The sequence below is a fragment of the Pristis pectinata genome, chromosome 25, assembly GCF_009764475.1.
Source record: "Pristis pectinata isolate sPriPec2 chromosome 25, sPriPec2.1.pri, whole genome shotgun sequence".
Lineage (NCBI taxonomy): Eukaryota > Metazoa > Chordata > Chondrichthyes > Rhinopristiformes > Pristidae > Pristis > Pristis pectinata.
Window position 1 is genome coordinate 23,012,509 of NC_067429.1, and position 20,159 is coordinate 23,032,667.

The following is a 20,159-nucleotide window of genomic DNA, read 5'->3' on the forward strand; positions in this document are numbered from 1 at the left end:
CAACCCTCCTGAAGTCAATGACCAGCTCTTTTGTTTTGCTGACATAGAGGGAAAGATTGTTCCTCTACTAGGCTCTCTATTCCTTCCTGTGCCCCGACTCATCGTTATTTGAGATATGGCCCACTACGGTGGTATCATCTGCAAACTTGTAGATGGAATTAGAGCAGAATCTGGCCAAGAGTGTACAGGGAGTAAAGTAGGGGGCTGAGGACGCAGCCTTGTGGGGCACCAGTGTTGAGAATAATCGTGGCGGAAGAGTTGCTGGCTATCCTTACTGATTGCGGTCTGTTGGTCAGGAAGTCAAGGATTCAGTTGCAGAGGGAAATGCTAAATCCCAAGTCTCAGAGTTTGGTGATGAGTTTGCTTGGAATTATAGTATTGAAGGTGGAGCTGTAGTCAATAAACAATAGTCTAACATAGGTGTCTTTAATGTCCAGATGCTCCAGAGATGAGTGTAAGGCCAGGGAGATGGCGTCTGCCGTAGACCTATTTAAGCGGTAGGGCAAATTGCAGTGGGTCAGGTTGTCCTGGGAGGCTACAGTTAATGTGTGCCATGACCAGCCTCTCAAAGCACTTCATGATGGATGTCAGAGTCACCAGAAGGTAGTCATTAAGGCACGTTACCTTGTTTTTCTTGGGTACCAGGATGAAAGCAGGTGGGAACCTCAGATTGAAGCAGGGAGAGGTTAAAAATGTCTGCAAATACCCCCGCCAGCTGATCTGTACAGGATACGAGGACACAGCCAGGGACACCATCTGGGCCAGATGCTTTCCGTGGGTTCACTCTCTGGAAGACTGATCATAATCCGGAACGGTGCCCATAGGTTCAGGTGCATTGGAGGCTGTCGGGATGGGTGGTGACATTCCATTCCCCTTCTGTTTAAAACGTGCGTAGAAGACGTTAAGCACATCAGGAAGGGATGCTCCGTTGTCGATGATGCTGCCTGACTTTGTTTACCTTCCAGTGCATATTAAAGCTGCTAGCTGGCTGGAAAGGATTACTCGAATGTACGTAGATGGTAATTACCCAAGGTCCAGTAAGTTAACCTATGGATTGAAGTCCAGAAGAATGCAGAGTTTGACTTCTTCTCGCTTAAGCAGGATCTTCAGTTCTTAAATCTGGAAATTCTGGGTGCTCCAAATCCAGAGCTGAAACTTCGACAAATGTGCCTCATTTCCAAATGACAGATGAGCAATGTGGGAACTGATAAGTAAGTGGTCCAGGAAGTATTTCCCGGTACAATGAAACTTCAATAATATCCAACTATTCGGAAATCTCTTTGCCTCCACAGATGTCGCCTGACCCACTGAGTTCTTTGAGCAGTTTGTTTGTTTGCTCCAGATTCCAGCATCTGCAGTGTCTTTGTCTCTATTCAGAAATCCAAATGGTTTGGCATCTGGCTTGCCACACTCCTTTTCAACTCAGTGGGGCCCTGGTTCCCTGGTTCACACTCCCTTGAAACTGACTGAGGCCCTAGTTCCTTTGCTTTCATTAAACTCACCAGGGCCTCAGTTCCCACCCTCCCTTTCAACTACCTTTCCTGAACTAACTTTAAACTTACTGGGTTCACTGGAAAAATTACTGTGTAACATCTTAAAAAACAAATTAATAGAAATACCATCCAATAATCCAGAGGATCTGTCAGTCCGGGACCAAACTCCTGAGCATACCAGATTATTGTTTTCCAGTAAAGAATGTCAGAATGAGAGATAGAACCATAGAACACTACAGCACAGAAAACAGGCCATTTGGCCCTTCTAGTCTGTGCCAAAACTTTATTCCGCTAGTCTCATTCACCTGCACCCAGTCCATAACCCTCTAGACCTCTCCCATCCACGTATCTATCCAATTTATTCTTAAAACTTAAGAGTGAGTCTGCATTTACCATGTCAGATGGCAGCTCATTCCACACTCCCACCACTCTCTGAGTGAAGAAGTTCCCCCTAAATCTTTCCTCTTTCACCATAAAGCCATGTCCTCTCGTACTTATCTTACGTATAAAGAATTAAAACTGGAAACAAAATTAAAGCTAATATAAAAAAAAGGTAGAGAGATTAGAGTAAATTACAGAACAAAGAGGTAAGAGGGACAAAACAAAAATAGTGAATGCAGACTTAAGGATTGAAATTTCTGTTCAATTTGCAACAGGAAACCAGGGTTGGTGAGGTAATAATTTGAGCAAGGTTATAGTCTCTGGCTCCTTGACACCCAATATCACCTCAACAATTTTTCTTCAGAAGGAAGGTATAAAACTTCAAGCCAGTAAATACAGGTCTATTGCAATAAAAAAAATGCTAGGAACATAGATACATCACATTGCTGTAAACTCTGGCATGTCAGTGCATTACTGGAACCCTTGGTTACTAAATGCTGTTGAGGTGGAGAGAGCTGGGAGGATGGTGGAATTCAAGTTTGAGTGGGGCACCTTGCCTTGTGGAATTGATTGCAGAAATAATTGAGTGCATTACACAAGGTGAAAAACTCGAAACTAGAAACAAAACTATTACGTTTTCAGCCACAGCCTCTGACCATGGCGTGATGTGGTGGGACATGGTCCCAGGATAGATAGTAGAAGAAAGACTGCTTCAAGTCAGCTTTATGACTCAGAATTCCACAATGTGGGCTGCAGTTGCAAAGTTCTTTCTGTTTAAAATACTCTGCTATTGATTCAATGAACAAAGTGTACCCCATGGGGTGCATACTGTTCAATCATAGGTTGAATGATATAGAGAAATGCAAGTTTCGCAGTGAAATGCTCCTCTTTTCCACTCATGATTCCTGCACAATCACAGAAGTTCCAACCTGCTGCCTGCTTTTTGACAACAGTACTGTACTCTGATGTTGCATTCTTCATAAAATCCATTAAGTTGAGTGAGAACATGTGGCATTTCTCCACCAGTTACGCTGGAAAATCTCTCACAGAAACAGCATCGATGGGTCAAAATCCTGGACTGCTGTAATCAACAGCAATGTGGGAACACCTTCACTGGAAGGATTGCAGGGGTTCAAGAAGGTGGCTCACTACCACCTTCTCAAAGGCAATCAGGGATGTACAATAATTGCTGTGATGCCCATGTTGCAAAATTGAACTAAGATTTACTTGAATGGAGAGGAGCGGCTGGGAGGAAGTATAACTAATTCATATTTTTCTGAATGGAGTTTAGTTAAACATTTTATTATGTAAAACTGTTAGATGTTTATAAGTGTTTACATTACTTAATATGTAATTTTTTATTGTTTGACTTCTTAACAGTTTTTGAATGCCAGAGACAGTTGGAAACTTCATAATTTTTGACAATATTGACATTTGGCTAAACCAGTGTTTTGGATTAGCCAGCTGTTGAAGATCTTTTAAGCTGTTTTGTGGACAGGGTTTGTTCTGTCTCTTTGACTTGATAGCTTTATACTACATAATCTCTGCTGATGCACAGTTCTTCACCATTTATGATTAGACCAACTGAATATCAAGTTGATAACCGTGGATCTGTATAATGTAAGTTCATACTTACCAAACTGGTCAGTGGAGACCATAGGCAGCTCACTGCCCACAACAAGTTCCATTATTTCCAATGATTTTATTTAATTTTCATTTATCCAAATGATACTGGGGGTAAAAGTGTTAAGCTTGGGAGGACAGGTTGCAGATTCAATTTTCTTCCCTTGGAGCAGGTATAGGGATGATCTAATTGAAGTACTTCAAAGGATTAAAAGGTTTGGTAGGCAGAGGGAAAGAAATCACAAGACTTCAGAACGAGGGGCAAAATCTTACAATTTTAGAGCTAGACTCTTCAGGGAGTATATGAGGGAGCATAAAGTGTGGTAAAATACTCTGCCCCAAAAAGCAGTTAATGTTGGCGATCAATTAAAAAACTCAAAATTGAGGTTGATAGATTTTTGTTTAACATGGGTATTGAAGACTGCAGAACCAAAGCAGAAGATGGAGATAAGATGATTTGTGACCAGATTTAAGGGTCTGAATGATCTACGCCTGAACCTATCCTATTGTGTAACATTTTAAGCTTTTATTTTTCTTTAATTTCATATCAAACATCTCTTTATCTCAAGCTGGCCATTCCTTGTTGATGTGTAGTTACCACCATGAGTTTTCCCCATTTTCTCTGTGTGATCCACACAGCTTGAGGAGGAGTCATAAGATGTAACAATACCAGGCTGGATCCTCTGACAGTGCTGGAGAGAATCAAGGAGAAGCAGCCTGATGTTATGGCTTCATTACTCTCCCACTGGCTGACACTGAGTCAACACAAACACAGCAGACAGGGGCTCGAATGTGAGGCCTTTGCGGCTCTTTTAGTCTCTGGACAAACTCAACACCACTAGCTTTTGGGGGGCAGGGCGTGTAAATTGGGGTCAAATATTACAATTTAAAAAATACTACTCATAGCATCTTGGGATATATAGTATTGAAATACTGATGAAAGGTCATCAACCTGAAATGTTAACTCTGTAGCAACGCATAAAGCTGGAGGAACTCAGCGGGTCAGGCGGCATCTGTGGAGGGAAATGGACAGTCGACGTTTCGGGTTGAGACCCTTCATCTGGACACGCCCCCTTCCCCTGATCTCCTCACGCAAAGACCCAACCTGTACCCACTGATCTCTGGACTCCCATCTGACACCCTCTCACCTGTACAGATACCACCTACCCCCAACTACCAGGACACACCCAAACCCACGGTTACAGGCCTGACGATCACAGAAAGCCCAACTCACAGAGTAGCCTGTGACTACTGCCCCTCCACAAGGACCAGCAGGAACCCACACTCTGATCCCTCCATTTAACAGCCCTCTACTTACTGGGTCCTGTACGTTGTGTATTCCACATCATTCCAAGGTTCTGGCCCAAGCTTTGTGTCAGTGTAACAGCCATTGAATGAACACTTCCATACTGGAAAAAAAAAGATAATCAAAGAATAAGCTTCAACCCATAAAAAGCAGTTTGGGATGGAAATTCATCCTCTTTTGATTGAGCTAAACAGTTGATATAGTAACATCACTGCTTCCACTCTGCTTCTGAAATCAACTTCCGCTGACTTCACTGACACTGAATTTCAGAAAATGCATTTGATGTGCATACATTATACAGAAACAAAGGTCGAAATTCCACCCCAAGGCTCTTCAGCTTGCAAACTTACATTGCAAATAATCTGCACACAAATATTTATTTGATGTTTTCTAATAAGAATTAACATGTTCCATAAGGTGCTTGTGATACGCTATGGATAATGTTGGGAACATTTCAATAATTTAATAAAGTAAACATTTTATCTCTTCATGGCTTGAATCTCTAGGCGCATACCAGCTCAGATTTTAAAGTGATAATGAATGCTTAACTATTGCTGTTCAGCATCATTTCACTGTAAAAATGGCAGCCTCTTCAGATAGTTTGAGATGGCTTAAGGGGCCTGTGACCAGCCGTGTGCCGCAATGATCAATGCTGGGTCCACTGTTGTTTGTTATTTATATTAACAATTTGGATGAGACTGTAGGTGGCATGGTTAGTAAGTTTGAAGATAACACTAAAACTGGAGGTATAGTGGACAGTGAAGGTTGGAGAAGATTACAATGGGATCTTGATCAACTGGGCCAGTGGGCCAAGGAATGGCAGATGGAGGTTACTTCAAATAAATGCAAGATGTTGCATTTTGGTAAGACAAACCAGGGTAGGACTTATACAGTAAATAGTCGGGCCCTGGGAAGTATTGTAGAACAGAGAGCTCTGGGGGTGCAGGTACATAGCTCCTTGAAAGTTCCTTGATGACACAGTTAGACAGGGTGGTGAAGAAGGTATTTGGTGTGCTTGCTTTCATCAGTCAGAATATTGAATACAGGAGTTGGGACATCATGTTACAGCTGCATAAGATGTTGGTAAGACCACATTTGGAGTATTGCATACAGTTGTGGTCACTCTGCTATAGGAAGAATATCATTACACTGGAAAGGGTGCAAAAAAAATTTATGAGAATGTAACCGGGACTGGAGAGGTTGAATTGTAAGGAGAGGCTGGATAGGCTAGGACTTTTTCTCCCCGGAACATAGGAAGCTGAGGATGACCCTACAGAGGTTTATAAAATCATGAGCGGCATAGTTAAGGTGAATAGCCACAGTCTTTTCCTCAGGGTAGGGGAGTCCAAAACTAGATTACATGGGTTTAAATTGAGAGGGGAAAAATTTTAGAGGGTGCTGAGGGGCAACTTTTGCCACAGAGAAGGTGGTGCATATATGGAACGAGTTACCAGAGGAAGTGGTAGAGGTGGGTACCATTATGATATTTAAAAGATATTTGGACAGGTTTATGCATAGGAAAGGATTAGAGGGATATGGGAAAAATGCAGGGAAATGGGACTAGCTCAGGTAGACAGCTTGGTCGGCATGGATGAGATGGGCCAAATGGCCTGTTTCCATGCTGTATAACTCTCTGACTCTACGTTGTGATGTTTTCTGCCTTCACCAGCGGAATCAAGAGAAATCACTTAAGAATTTACAAACATGTCCCTTTCCAATATACCTCAGAAAGCTTAAACTTTGTAGCCTAAGGTCTGGGAGAGTTTTTAATGAAGTACTAAGTTAATAATTATTGCTCAGCAAACCATTTGGCTCTAAAATATCGAAGTTTATGTGTGCAGACTGTGATTATTTTACATTAATATTTTAAAAGTTTGTGGCATTTCAGCTTCTATCTTAATCAAACCTTTATGTTCCAATCTTTGTTGATACATGGGATAAAGGTATTAAGCTGTGCTTTTTACTTCCAGATATGTTGTCCGACAATTCTTTAACATGAATTGTTCTATAAGCTTGTTGACAATACAGCTGCTGGCTGCCAGGTGTCACCATGAATGGAGACACAAGAGACTGTAGATGCTGGAATCTGGAGCAACAAACAATCTGCCAGAATAACTCGGAAGAACACAAATTCCGTAGTCATCCCATTTTATTCTCCCGCCACTCTCAACTCCCTGCAGATTCTACCACTCATCTACACACTAGGAGCAACTTATGATGACCAATTAACCCATCCACCCCATCATCTTTGGGACATTGGGAGGAAACTGGAGCACATGGAGGAAATCCATGTGGTCACAGGGAGAATGTGCAGACTCCACACAGGCAGTGGCTCTCCTTGCTGCACCACTGTGCCAGTGTTGGTAAAGGGCAGGGATCACCAACCACTGCTTTCTCACAGGCTCCAAATTCTGGCCCATACACCTTTGTCCTAACTTCATTCATAATTCCATCAACATGAAGACTTTCCACTTGCCAAACTGCTCACTCTAACAGCCTCACTGAGATTTTCAGCTCAATGTAGGTTACAGTCCAATAAGAATTCCAGACACATGACCTCTGTATACTAGCCATCTCCCCTCTCCACTCTCAGTCCTGATGCAGGGTCTCGACCTGAAGCATCCACCATCCCTTTACCTGCACAAATGTGCTTGACCCACTGAGTTTCTCCAGCAGTTTGTTTCTTGCTCCAGATTCTAGCATCACCAGTCTCTTGTGTCTCCACATGGCCATAGGAACTAGATTATGACCAACTAAGCTCACTTCATTTACAGCAGCTAAATAGGAGATTTCCATGCAACATACTGACGTCTATTTGACATTCGGTAATAGTATTGGCACTGCTTACACAATCTTGCACCAGTTTGGTCAATTATCAGGAATTTTTAATGTACTTCATGGAAGCTCATTCATAATGGATCGTGGTAAAACAAGTCTCCCACACCTGTTCTGCAGCATTCAAGGTACAATGACAAGTCCCTGGGCTGGGTCAGTGGGTTGGGGAAGTTGTGAAGATTTAACAAAGGCCCCAATCAGCCCATATCTGGTTTTCAGAGAGATCGACTGTGAGGGAGATGATCAGCAACTGTCAAGGGGTGGGCAAGTGAGAAAAATATATTTTAAGAAGGCTGGGTGTGTCTGTTTCACTTCCAGGGTGGGATTCCCAGGCCTTACAAAATCCAGTGAAGGAGGAGAGAAAGGCTGGACCCAAGATACAAGCCAGGAGGATCAGCAATGTGTTCCCCAGTGGATCCTCCTGCTCTGATATTCATAACCACTCAAATAGGATGGCTGTCAGGCAGAAAACTAATGAGTTGATTTAAAACAGTGTCCAGCTATTAGGCCCTGTAGGAAGCCAAAGTCCTTCATTAAAACCATGTCTACCTGCTCTCGACATGCTCCAAGTTATAACGGCATCTTTGCAGCGCGCCAAATATTTCTATATTACGCTCTCTGCCTCTCGCAGATTCACTGTGTAAAAACTTTCCTGTAATGTAGTAGTAAACTCTGCCTCTGAAGGAGGACAACACGGTGGCACAGTTAGTAGAGCCACTGCCTCACAGCAGCGGAGACCCGGATTAAATCCTGACCTTGGGTGCTGTCTGTGTGGAGTTTGCATGTTCTCCCTGTGACCACGTGGGTCTCCTCCAGGTGTTCTGGTTTCCTCCCACATCCCGAAGATAGGCAGGTTAATTGGCCACTGTAAATTACTCCTAGTGCGTAGATGAGTGGTGAATCTAGAAGGAGTTATTGAGTAAGTATTGGCCAAGTAAAAAAAATTGGAATTAATGTAAGATTATTATAGGATGGTCAGTGTGGATTCAATAGGTCATTGGACCGGTTTTCTGCTGTATCTTTCTTTGACTCTATGATTCTGGAATATCAGTAACACTCCATTAAGCAGAGTCATTGACATTTGGAATTCTTTTCAATGAGTGCATATCAATTTGGAACGTGCAGTGTGAGATGTTCCACAAATAGCTACACTGTTGGATCCAAGAGATATTCCATGGTCTGAATGTTACATCTTTGAAAACATTCTATCTTCACTCCCTGGGCAGAAATGTGCCAGAGATGGTCACTTCACTAATATCAATGAAATATAGACAGTTCAGGGTCACTACAAGCTATACTGATGTCCATGCATTTACCATCCAAGCAGCCAAGACCTAAATCTTCCTTTGCACGTATCTCTTTTACTCCTGCTGCACCTTAGTATGCAACTTAACTGTTTCGTTGATGTATAAAACCAGATATCAGAAATACAGCAAACTACAGATCCCTGAAAACTATCTGGAAGGATCTAATGACAAGAAGGTTAATTGTTTTTTTCTCTTTTACCTTGAAGGGTTGATGTTACAGACTGTAATGGACTATTAAAAGTTAAATAGAATTTGTGCATTTTGCATTGTGTGTAGAATGGAGGGAGGGGGTGATAAGGAAGAGGATTTAGACAAATCTGCAACAGTAAAAAACAAGTCAAGAGCAACAAACCTCATTAATACCTCCTCCTTTAGATAGAGAGCAGATTCCTCCAATATAAGCTGTTGCACTGTGACTGGACTGAAATAAGCGGCCTCTGTAAACAAGAGAATCAGAAAGCAAAGATAATATGGAACACAATATTACAATACTTGAAACTGTTAGCACAATTCATGACATTTTCATTCCCGAAATGACTTTTTCTTTGAAAAATTGTTTTAAGAGGTTGTTCAAAATATATACATCACACAACAATGGATAAACTTCTCCTTGTGTATAGCTAGAACTATTTATTTATAAATTGAGTTTGAGGTTTGTAAATCACCATGTGGTCGTTTGGAGGAGGAGTTTACCTCAAAGATACCTCCACTGAATTTGTATCGAGGAGAAGCTGTGAAAACAAAGTCCATTGTTTGATTCAGGTTACTACATTCACAAGCAGGAGATAGTTTGATTTGCCACCTATGCATTAAGTGACCATATTGCCCACATCCCACTGGAATCTTGCTCAGAATTGCCCATGTCCTTTGAGGCTGCTGAAACTCAAGAACTACCTGGATGAGTACCTCATTTCAGACATAGATTTTGATCTGGACTTTATGTCATTTGTCATTACTACTGAAATTGACAAGGCAAGGGTACCAGGATGGGAAACCTCAAACAGTGGGGCAAATGGGGGCTGAGTGATCCCAGAAGATGAGGATATGCAGGTTACTGATAGGCTGCACCATCTCTCCACGTGAAGCAGCATCTCAATGGATGTGAGGTGGGACAATATCAAGAGCACTAGGAGTCACTAAGTTGGTCTGAACTTTAAAGTTCTTCTGACTACCTGCATTGCTGAGCTCATCTGCATGTCAGTGATGTTTGTGTGGCAGTTCACCAACAAAACCAGAGCAGAGAATGGACGGATGCAAGAGAGGTTTGTAGATGCAAGAGAGGTTTGTAGATGCAAGAGAGGTTTGTAGTACCCATTGTGTTAGAACTCCAGGATGAAGACCTATTGCAGCATAAGTTAAAGGACTCTTCCTACTCCAGCCACGATTGGTTGGTTCCCCATCAATACCAGGCATAGAATCATCCCAAAGAGCAAATGGCAATGCTCAAGGTTAAGGCCTCCTTTTTCTGCAAGTAGGGGAGGTACCTGCCTCTAGAACGACAATATTCAATTGTCCAACGGATACTGGTGGTGCCTGCAGCCATCTCTGAACTGCCACTCCAATGCAAGCTACCCAAATGAGGCCCATATCTTGAAGCAGCTGTTCATGAGCTCCTGCCACGATGGGGTACAGTGTGTGTATGTTGTAGGGCTTCTAGAGGAAAGATTGAAATTGTGTGGTTACAATATGCAACTGTGCTGAGCTCCAGCTGTCACACTACTTTGCAAAGTAGGCCTTTCACATTTTGCTATCAGGAAAACCATTTCCTCATGGTTCTGCAAGGAACCAGCTAGTGTCTAATGTGCAGCAAGACTTTTGAGCCTTAAACATGTCCATTAAAATTTCTACTCCAATGTTTTCTAACCAAATCATCATACTCCTTTAGTAACTTCAGACTGAATAGTCATGAGTCAAGTATATTCTTCCAATGGATATAAATATCTTCTCTATCTCTCCATTCTCCCAGGTCCATAAATCAAATGGACTGAAATAATTCCCCCCAATAACGGGCCAAAATATTGAACAAAGCTTATTAAACCAGGTACAAATCAAGTCCAAAAATATTTTTAGATTTGTTGTCATCTGTAATGATAATAATGTTCAGAAGAAGTCATCCACAGTTATGCAATGCCGTTATAATTAATTAACATTCAGTGCAAATTCCAGACACAGATAACATTAGCACCAACAGTGTGTGCAAATAAAAGCCTCTAAATGTGTGTGACAAATAGTTCAGCATACCATCTGACGTTTTTAAGTTATGCTATGAATGACATTTTTGAACTCTCCTCCCACCAGATATTAATTGCAAGTGATTAAATTGTTTTACCAGCTACTGTATATGTTGATTGTAGTCCAAAGAGGGACATAAAATTTATCATTAGTCAAAACAGCCAAAATCAATCTTACATGCTATCAATAAAAATAGATCTGGTGCCATTAGGGTGACTGTGATGACCTGCTAGAGGTCACATTATCTCAAAATGGTGCTTCCTTGTAGCTCCATTCATTTATCCACAGCTGTATGAGCGTTCATATTTGAAGACTACCTGTACAGACCCACTGTAAGGACTCAAGCCTACCATGAAAAAAGTAAGACTCAAAAAGAAGAAGTAGCGCAGCTAGTGGAGTGACTGTGCAGCGCGCGAGAGATCCAAGTTCAATCCTGACCTCCAGAGCCGTCAGTGTGGGGTTTGCAAATTCTCCCTGTGACTATGTGGGTTTCCTCTGGGTGCTCCAGTTTCCTCTCACATGCCAAAGACATGTAGGTTCCTTGCTGGTAGGTTAATTGGCCACAGTAATTTCCAATATGCCAAGAATGTACAATATGTGACAAGACTTACGAAAACATATGGAACGCATCACTGTGATCGCTGACAGAATTTCTTCTGTATTTCATGAAATCTCTCAGAGTAACCAGTGGATTTTCATTGATCTCCATTTTGTCACCAGATGCCCACGTTTCCATGGCAACCAGAACAATTCGTGTATTCAGTTGTTCTTTAAATATCTAAGGTATGAAATAAATGTATCAGCAATGAAAAAATGGCAGATATTCAATATGTTTCTGTATTGTTCAGAAACATGCAGTATCCTAGAGATAGTAGTTCTGTCTGTGTGTGAATAGAGTTATACATCCTGACCAAGGTTAAGTAAAATAACCTATTCCTTTCAAATAATTCACTCGGTTCAGAATAAATATTACAGGATTGTCCCCTTTCATTTTGAAACTCCAACCATCTCTCAAACACCAAGCTTCCTCAATCACCTTTTTTGTGTGCCTAAGAGCAGCCTCAACATCTCACTCAAACTTTCCTTTCTTTTAATCATTACTCCTGGTAAAATTTTAAGAGTTGGAATGTGCAAATGAGGGAAATGAGGTACAAATGTATGCTCACTAATATATCTGCCACAGCGCTGTTTTCAAAATGTAATATACTGTACATTATTTCTTTTGACTTCAAATCCTCTACAGATTCATGCTAGTGTTCAATACCACACATAGTGACTTCCATGTAATAGCCATTTTTGCAGGAAAGCCCTCAAAATGATATTAAGCTACAATATGTTCTTGATGGATTTGCACACATACACACCTGTAAAACTGCCAGCCACAAGAACTTGGCTGACCTGTCTCTTTGTATACCTTTGGGACACAGAGACAAATTATTCTAATCCACCATCCTCTTGTTTCTGATCAAACAAGTCATCACAGACTACTGACTGAATCTGGGACCTTCTTAATCCTTGCCCCAGTGTCAAAGAAACGCAGGTATAATACTTAGAGGTTTCATCACATAATGCTGATTTTTTTTTCCCAATGCCATGTACCTGAAAATCTATGTAACCTGGAGTAAATGGCAACCATGACCATTTCTGGGCCAAGTCAAGCTAATTGGGAAATTCAACAGGCAGTTCTGGGCAGCTCCTGACATAAGTCACTCCAGTGGCCTGATCCATCATCTGCAGGAGGTACATGGGATGAAAATACTCCTTGTATGATGCTCTTTTTGAGGTATTGCAGAACTTGTACCATGGTTTTCTGAGGATGCCTGTATCCAGGCACTCCCAGGACAACGTGGTCCCAATTCCATAGTGCCAATTCTGGCGTACTGCAATTAGATAAAATACTTCTAAACCCTTAGGCCTCTCTACCCCCAGCCCTTGCTCCAATGACTCCCTGACTAATGCCCCTCCTAGATAAGAACAGAAGAAATAGGAGCAGGAGTTGGCCATCTGGCCCATTGAGCCTGCTCCGCCATTCAATAAGATCATGGCTGATCTGGCAGTGGACTCAGCTCCACCTACCTGCCTTTCCCCCTTAACCCTTAATTCCCCAACTATGCAAAAATCTAACCGTGTCTTAAATATATTTAATGAGGTAGCTTCTACTGCTTCCCTGGGCAGAAAATTCCACAGATTCACTACTCTCTGGGAAAAGCAGTTTCTCCTCATCTCCATCCTAAATCTATTCCCCAAATCTTGAGGCTCCTTCTCGATTTAGAGCTTGTTTCTTGTCCACCACGCCTCACCAAATCCTCCAGTACCCCTGCCCACGTAAATTGCACCCCAAGCCCACCATTCATGCCCTCATGAAGTGGTATCCCCACTTCTCTTTCCCAAAGACCTGCTCGTTGATCAGACCCTTCCTGAGTTCTCAAGTCACTGCTTGGAGATGAAGCTGCCAACCACCAAATATCCAAGAAACATCTCCCTATGCCACCACTACTTCCCTGCCTGTGCCGCCACATCCACCTTGGGGCTGTGGTGAACTTCCTGAGCCTCAGCAGAGGACTCAGTGGCATATTTCCTAGCATTCTATCAGATCACACCCACTTTGTTCCAAGGCATCTGTCACAAGTGAGTCTTTATGCAGCTGGGCCATGACCAAAACCCTTTAGGAATCTCCAGGCATAATGATCAAAAAACACTGCCTTTCATCCAGCTATCTTTCCTAAAATGTGCACAAGAACACAACATGTGACTATTATTTATGGGAGCATGTGACCAAAAGTGTCCATACACATATTTATTAATCAAAAATCAAGTTAACCATATTTGCATTTCCAATTAGTAACACGTAGTTAACCGAGTGGACAAGACACTTGAAACTATTCTTAGCTTGTGAAGCAGCTGTAAGACCTTTAGCATCCAACACTTTTGATGGCCTGGTAAACTGTGATAATGGACGTGCATTGTATTACTGCAAGCCAAAGTAAAGGCCAAGTTGAATACAGATGGGTCATTGGATGGGATCATGCACCGTGCTGAATTACTTGGCTGCTGATAGACACTGACTGAAAAGCTGAGCGTTCAGGTTTTTAGTAACTCATTAACATCACCAACACTAGTCTCCCAATGCATGCACTTTATTCCTAGCTTTATCATGGCAAGAGATTATTAAGTGAATAGAGGAAAAGATTCAAAAATGTTCTCAGTTTCCTTGAAAAAGTATAACATCCCCATCAATTCATAGGAATCTTTGGCCAATAACTGCTCAAAATGGGCATGAAATAGTTGGGTTGGTATTGAGAATGTTGAGTCCATGAATTAGGAGCACACAGAAGCCCAGCAGAAAAAGGACGAATGCACCAGCTCTGAAACTACTCACCCAGCCCATACAACCAAGCACCTCCTACCCCAACTGCAGTAAAGTCCTTGGGTGCATCCACCTCAGAACCCACAGACCTGGAGTGGAAGCAAGTCATCCTCAATCCTGACAGAGTGCCTAAGAGTAAGGAGGACTTTAAAACTGATGCCTCTACAGTACCATTATCAAAATGTAAATGGCAAAATAAGTACTACCTATGTTTTACTTGGTTCATCACAACTGCAGAAATTTTTTTTAAAAAGCCGCTCAAAAACTGGACTGTTTTGTTTACAATCAGATGGTTTGTAACCTTTACGTAATGTGACGAACAAAACAACTCCATTCAATGTTTATTACACAAGAGGATAATAATTTAAAGTACTTACAAAATCAGCGAGATTCACAACCGATTTGGCAAAATTGCTTGTCAGGGTGACAGAGTGGTGTCGCCTAGAAAACTGTTGAGAAAAATATCAAGGTTTAGTGCAAGTGAAATACTGAATAAGCAGATTAAATGGCAATAAAACATGAACAAAACAAAATGCTAGTGCCAATTCTTTAATAATTCACTTCCCACCCCCCCCCCCCCAATTCGTGGGTGTTGAAAGCATTGGGTTCCAATAGAAAGGTAACAACAACTGTAGACCTCACCATGAAAAAAACAGCTGATGTTTTGGATTGTAATTCATACATACTGCATTCATGAGGTGAAAATAGACATTTTGCAATCATACAAATACTCCTGTATGATTCCTGATCACTACCCAGTGGTCATTGTTGGAAAATGCAACTGTGTAGATACTGGGGGAAGACAGGACCTGCATCAGCTGTGATGTGCCTTGCTCCAAAACAAGTAGCCCAAATTCTTCATCCCTGGCTCACAGAGGAAGAGCGACTACTTAGTGCAGCCTTGGGGGGTAGCTGGAACATGCAGAATACCCGCAAGGACCAGCACCTTCATAAAGATTAAAAAATTAATCCCAAGAAATGTAAAGATCACCAAGTTACTGCATGTGTTAAAATGTTTAAAAGTTCAGCCTTCTTTAGCTGCTTATAACTCAGTTCTTTGTCAGAGAGCTTAGGCTCAAGTTCAATGTATCAAACAAGTGATGGAAGCTTAACCTATCAGGGAGATCATTTCCCAGTGGAGTAGTGGGAATCACAATACTGATATAAAATTGATCAGCTTCTTTAAAATGCAGGACACTCAATGATATCACACTTGTCATCAACAAGGCCTTGTACAGCAATCAATTGAACATAGAATGGTAAAGGCTTTCATTGAAACACTGCATAAAGTCAGCACATAGGGACAGAATATTGCACAACAGCAGCTGTATTGCCTTCACTTTATCTCAGTCCATTGAACCAGGACTATCACAAGCTACAGGTGGATGGCCATCAGAAGAGAGCAACATTATGGAACCCTGTTGCACTCAGCAATGGAAGAAGAAAGTCAGTCAAGCACTTGAACTCCAGTGGAACTATACACTTGACAGCAATTCCACAGTTTAAATCTATATACTGCTTTTACACCATTTATACTGCTACATAGCCCTTGGAAAGTGCAGAAAACTGTCCCGTCTCATACATAACTTTGTAGTGAAGAGCAAGAGTTAAACAAATATTGGGATGCAGAGGGCAAGTTTGGTGCACATTCACTACATCAGTTTATGAACAGCCCTGGGCCATCCCTTGATGTTTACCAAACACCTTTTCAACTGTGCTTGGGTCTGTTCTGTGAATTGGATCACTTAGTGCTCTGAATTTCTAGGCATTGCAGTTTTCAAAACAAGCATTCTTTTTAGGGTGGAATTTGTTTCAAAATCACTGCTTTCACCCTCAGAGGAAATTGGGAAACTATATCCCATGATGTTGTTAGGGCAGACCATGGCAGAGGCAGCTACATGTAGCCACAAGTCATAAAATGGAGAATCTGGACTCAAGGTGTTATGGGATTTGACCACATTCCTGTGGTTACCACAGTTACAAGCTGCTGAACAGAGCCTCTCTTACCAGCCCAAAGGAATCCCCAGTAACTATACAGACTCAGTGACAGATGATAAGGTGTCTGGTAAACATCAAGGGATGTGCCAGGGCTGTCCAGAGCCACACAATGCCCAATTGTTAACTTGGTTGGATATGTATATGATGCATGTAATTATTAATCCTGTGATAGGTCTGTAGCCAGTCAGGGTGGCTGAAGAAAATGTACAAAGTGTATGATTTCCTTTGTTCAGTTGAGATGTTGTCTGGGGCATCCAGCACTCCTTCCCCACCAGAGTAAAGCAATAAGCCTTCGATGATCAGAAAACAGATCTGAGTGTCGGGTGATTCTTTGAGTGTTCAATTTCCCCTGAGATTTACTCACATTTGAAACCAAGAGATTTAATTATAACACCTGTTACATGTGAGAGGATAAAATGATTGGAGTTGTAATTCCTAGTGTGCATTTATTTCCAAGTCATTGTCTCTTAAGGTGTGCATGAATTGCACACAAAATAAACTGGTAAGTATGGTCTCCCCTGGTTAACCAACAGGTTACATTCCCTTTGACTCTCACCAACTTTTACCGAATGCATCATAGAAAGCATCCTATCTGGATGTATCACGGCTTGGTATGCCCAAGTGCTCAACTTGGACAAGTTGCTCAAGTGCACAAATACTCTGCCCAAGACCGCAAGAAGCTGCAGAGAGCTGTGGACACAGCCCAGCACATCACGGACACCAGCCTCCCCTCCTTGGTCTTTACCTCTCGTTGTCTTGGTGTAGCAGCCAGCATAATCAAAGACCCCACCCACCCGGGAATTCTCTCTTCTCTCCTCTTCCATCAGGTAGAAGATACAGGAGCCTGAGGGCACGTACCACCAGACTTAAGGACAGCCTCTACCCCACTGTGATAAGACTATTGAACGGTTCCCTTATACAATGGGACAGACTATGACCTCACGATCTACCTTGTTGTGACCTTGCACCTTATTGCACTGCACTTTCCCTGTAGCTGTGACACGTTACTCTGTACTGTTATTGTTTTTACCTGTACTACATCAATGCACTCTGTACTAAATCAATGTACTACACAATGCACTGTGTAATGAATTGACCTGTACGATCGGTTTGTAAGACAAGCTTTTCACTGTACCTCAGTACAAGTGACAATAATAAACCAATAAAGAAACTTCAGATGTGAAAATTCGTTATAAGTGGAAGGTTGCTTTCTATTATTTCCTATGTAAAAAGTTCTTTTTGGTACATAGCACTCAGAAGGTAGTGGAGGCAGAGGAGGAGGATAGGGAGGTGGTTCACTGGTTCAAACTCGCCAATAGGTTTTGGAGCAGATTTGGTTCATGGACTGACATGTGGTGGTCAGTTCTGCTCCACTGGGTTGTCAGAATGGGAACACACTGCCTTCCCGGCTGGAATCGGTCCCCATGTGGTGACATCAGAGAGCTGCACTGTTTCTCAACTAGGTGGCTCGCTGCCTAACATCTTTGTACTTATGCCGATTGTTCACAAGAGATGGGTGAACACACTGAGTTTATTTGGATCTAGTCATGTCATGAGAAGTAAAGAAGCATTCCCCACCCTTCGTTGTTGTGAGAGAAACCCATATTAAGCAAACTAAAATAGCAATCTTTGTTGTAGTGCACATTCGTTAAGCAAGTGTTTGCTTACCAGGGAAGACCTTAGTAAGATTGACAGAGGAGGTTGGAGCAGACTTGTCAGGCCTATCTGACAACACAGAAATTGCTGCTTATGTTATGTGTGTGTGAATGATAAGCACTTTTAAAAGATGTTTATCTGTTGCTTTAATAGAATTAGTTCATGTCACTGTTGAGTAGTGGATAAGGGAAAACCAAATGATTTAAATCAAGGATTGTCAAATTACCAACCACAATTTCCAGCTTGGTTTAATTTGAAATGGCTTCCTTTCCTCTGAGGTCCCTTTATCTGAGACTCCAACTCACACTAGTAATGGAAGAATCATCATTTGAAGACACTCTTTCATTGTTCTGAAATCTAACAAAGCACAAAATTAAGAACAGCTAGCATACCAATGTGTAATCATTGACAACCATCAGCTCAATGTACTTGGTTTCTCTCAGAACAGTGCGCTGGCCTCGCCGAACCTATCAAAAGCCAAGAAATAAAAGAAATGTTAAATATTAAAGCTTGTTTGTTGCTTTTCATGCAAGGAAATAAAACAGAATTCAACAGTAACAAGCAAAGCATGCCTAAGAATGGGCAACAGTCAAACTGGTTACCATGAACAGATGGCATTTTGCACATTGAAAAGGTGGCATGGGGAACCCCAAGAATCTAACATTTTACCACGTGACCCAAAGTACCACGCATGGTCGACCAGTCCCCTAAGCACAATCTTGCACAAAGAGCTTTCCAACATGATCCCTCACCATTGTGGAGGGTGTGGGTGGCAGAGAGAATGCCAAACAACAGATTGAACATGGATAGAGAAGATAAACACCGGGGAGATCATCTCAGAGGTTGGGGGATGGTTGAATAATGGGATGCTGAGGAGAAGTTGGAAGTTGGAAAGCATGGAGAGACAGGTGCCAAGGCGGGGATGGAAGGTCAATTGGGTCGGAGTGATGGAGCAGAGGAAGATGGTGTACCATGGATGTAAAGACAAAGGAAGAACCTACCTTGAGGAAGATCAACACCTTGAACACATAGACACTGACCTTGGGAAAGTGTAAGGCTAACTGTTGGCAAACATCTGCATTGGTAGCAGCACCTTAACAAGATTAATCTCTAGAATTCTGACTTCCAGTTGGCTTGAAAAAAACTGGTCTTCAGCCAAAGAGAAACCAGTGCTGGAAACTCTGTTATGCTGTGCAACATTTGTGCCTTATGTAAACAGATTGTTACCTCTGTGCATATAGTTCACATCTAAAAATGCCCTCATGATCTTCATATACAAGATATGCAGACACAGGAAACCATCAGGCAGGTGTAGTGACATTAATCCTCATACAACGGAATGATTGACGATACAGCATTTTTTACTGCACATAAACAACTGCACAGCCTTGTCGCAGTATCAGGTCCCAACCTGAGGGAAAAGGCCCATTCCCTCATTATATAACAGGCTGGTTGATAGCTGCGGCCAGTTGGGTCATCCAGTATTGAAGACAATCCAGGTTGGGTTGTCCTGCAGTCAAGTATCAGGTTGGAGCAGGATCTGGAATCCCGTTTCACATTCTCATCTGGAGTGATTGCCCCCACATTGCAATCAGTCTCCACTCCCTGCCAAAGCTCTCCGGGACCTCTCCTCTCATTATCTTCTCCTCAGTACCCTAAACTATGACCTCCTTCCCCCAACCCTATCTTGGATTTCTTTATCCTCTGTCAAACTCACACACCACTATCCCCACTATCCTCCAGTTATATTTCCAGATTCAGTCTTCTTCTTGGGATCCCCCATACAGCCCCTGTCCCCTGGTTTTCCCAAGTTTCCAGCCCTTCATCCCAGGTTTCCCTCTATCTTAATTCCCCCACACTGCTACTAATCACCTTCCTGCCACTTTAATCTCTGCCTCAATGCTGTAAAGGGACACTGCAGGGAAAAGCCTTTGTGTACGAACACTAGGTACAGGCCCCCA

At 42.2% G+C, this 20,159-nt stretch overlaps 1 protein-coding gene across 1 annotated transcript in view; it reads right to left on the bottom strand.

Annotated features, from left to right (window-relative positions):
* The window catches only part of adam11 (ADAM metallopeptidase domain 11), a 134,164-nt gene that overhangs the window by 42,593 nt on the left and 71,412 nt on the right, over positions 1-20,159 (bottom strand). Inside the window, exons 9-13 of the mRNA XM_052038782.1 lie at positions 18,591-18,665; positions 14,922-14,993; positions 11,789-11,955; positions 9,298-9,382; positions 4,816-4,906 (exon numbers count right to left, since the gene is read on the bottom strand). Of these exons, the coding sequence (XP_051894742.1) occupies positions 4,816-4,906; positions 9,298-9,382; positions 11,789-11,955; positions 14,922-14,993; positions 18,591-18,665 (490 nt within the window). The remainder of the gene's footprint in view (positions 1-4,815; positions 4,907-9,297; positions 9,383-11,788; positions 11,956-14,921; positions 14,994-18,590; positions 18,666-20,159) is intronic.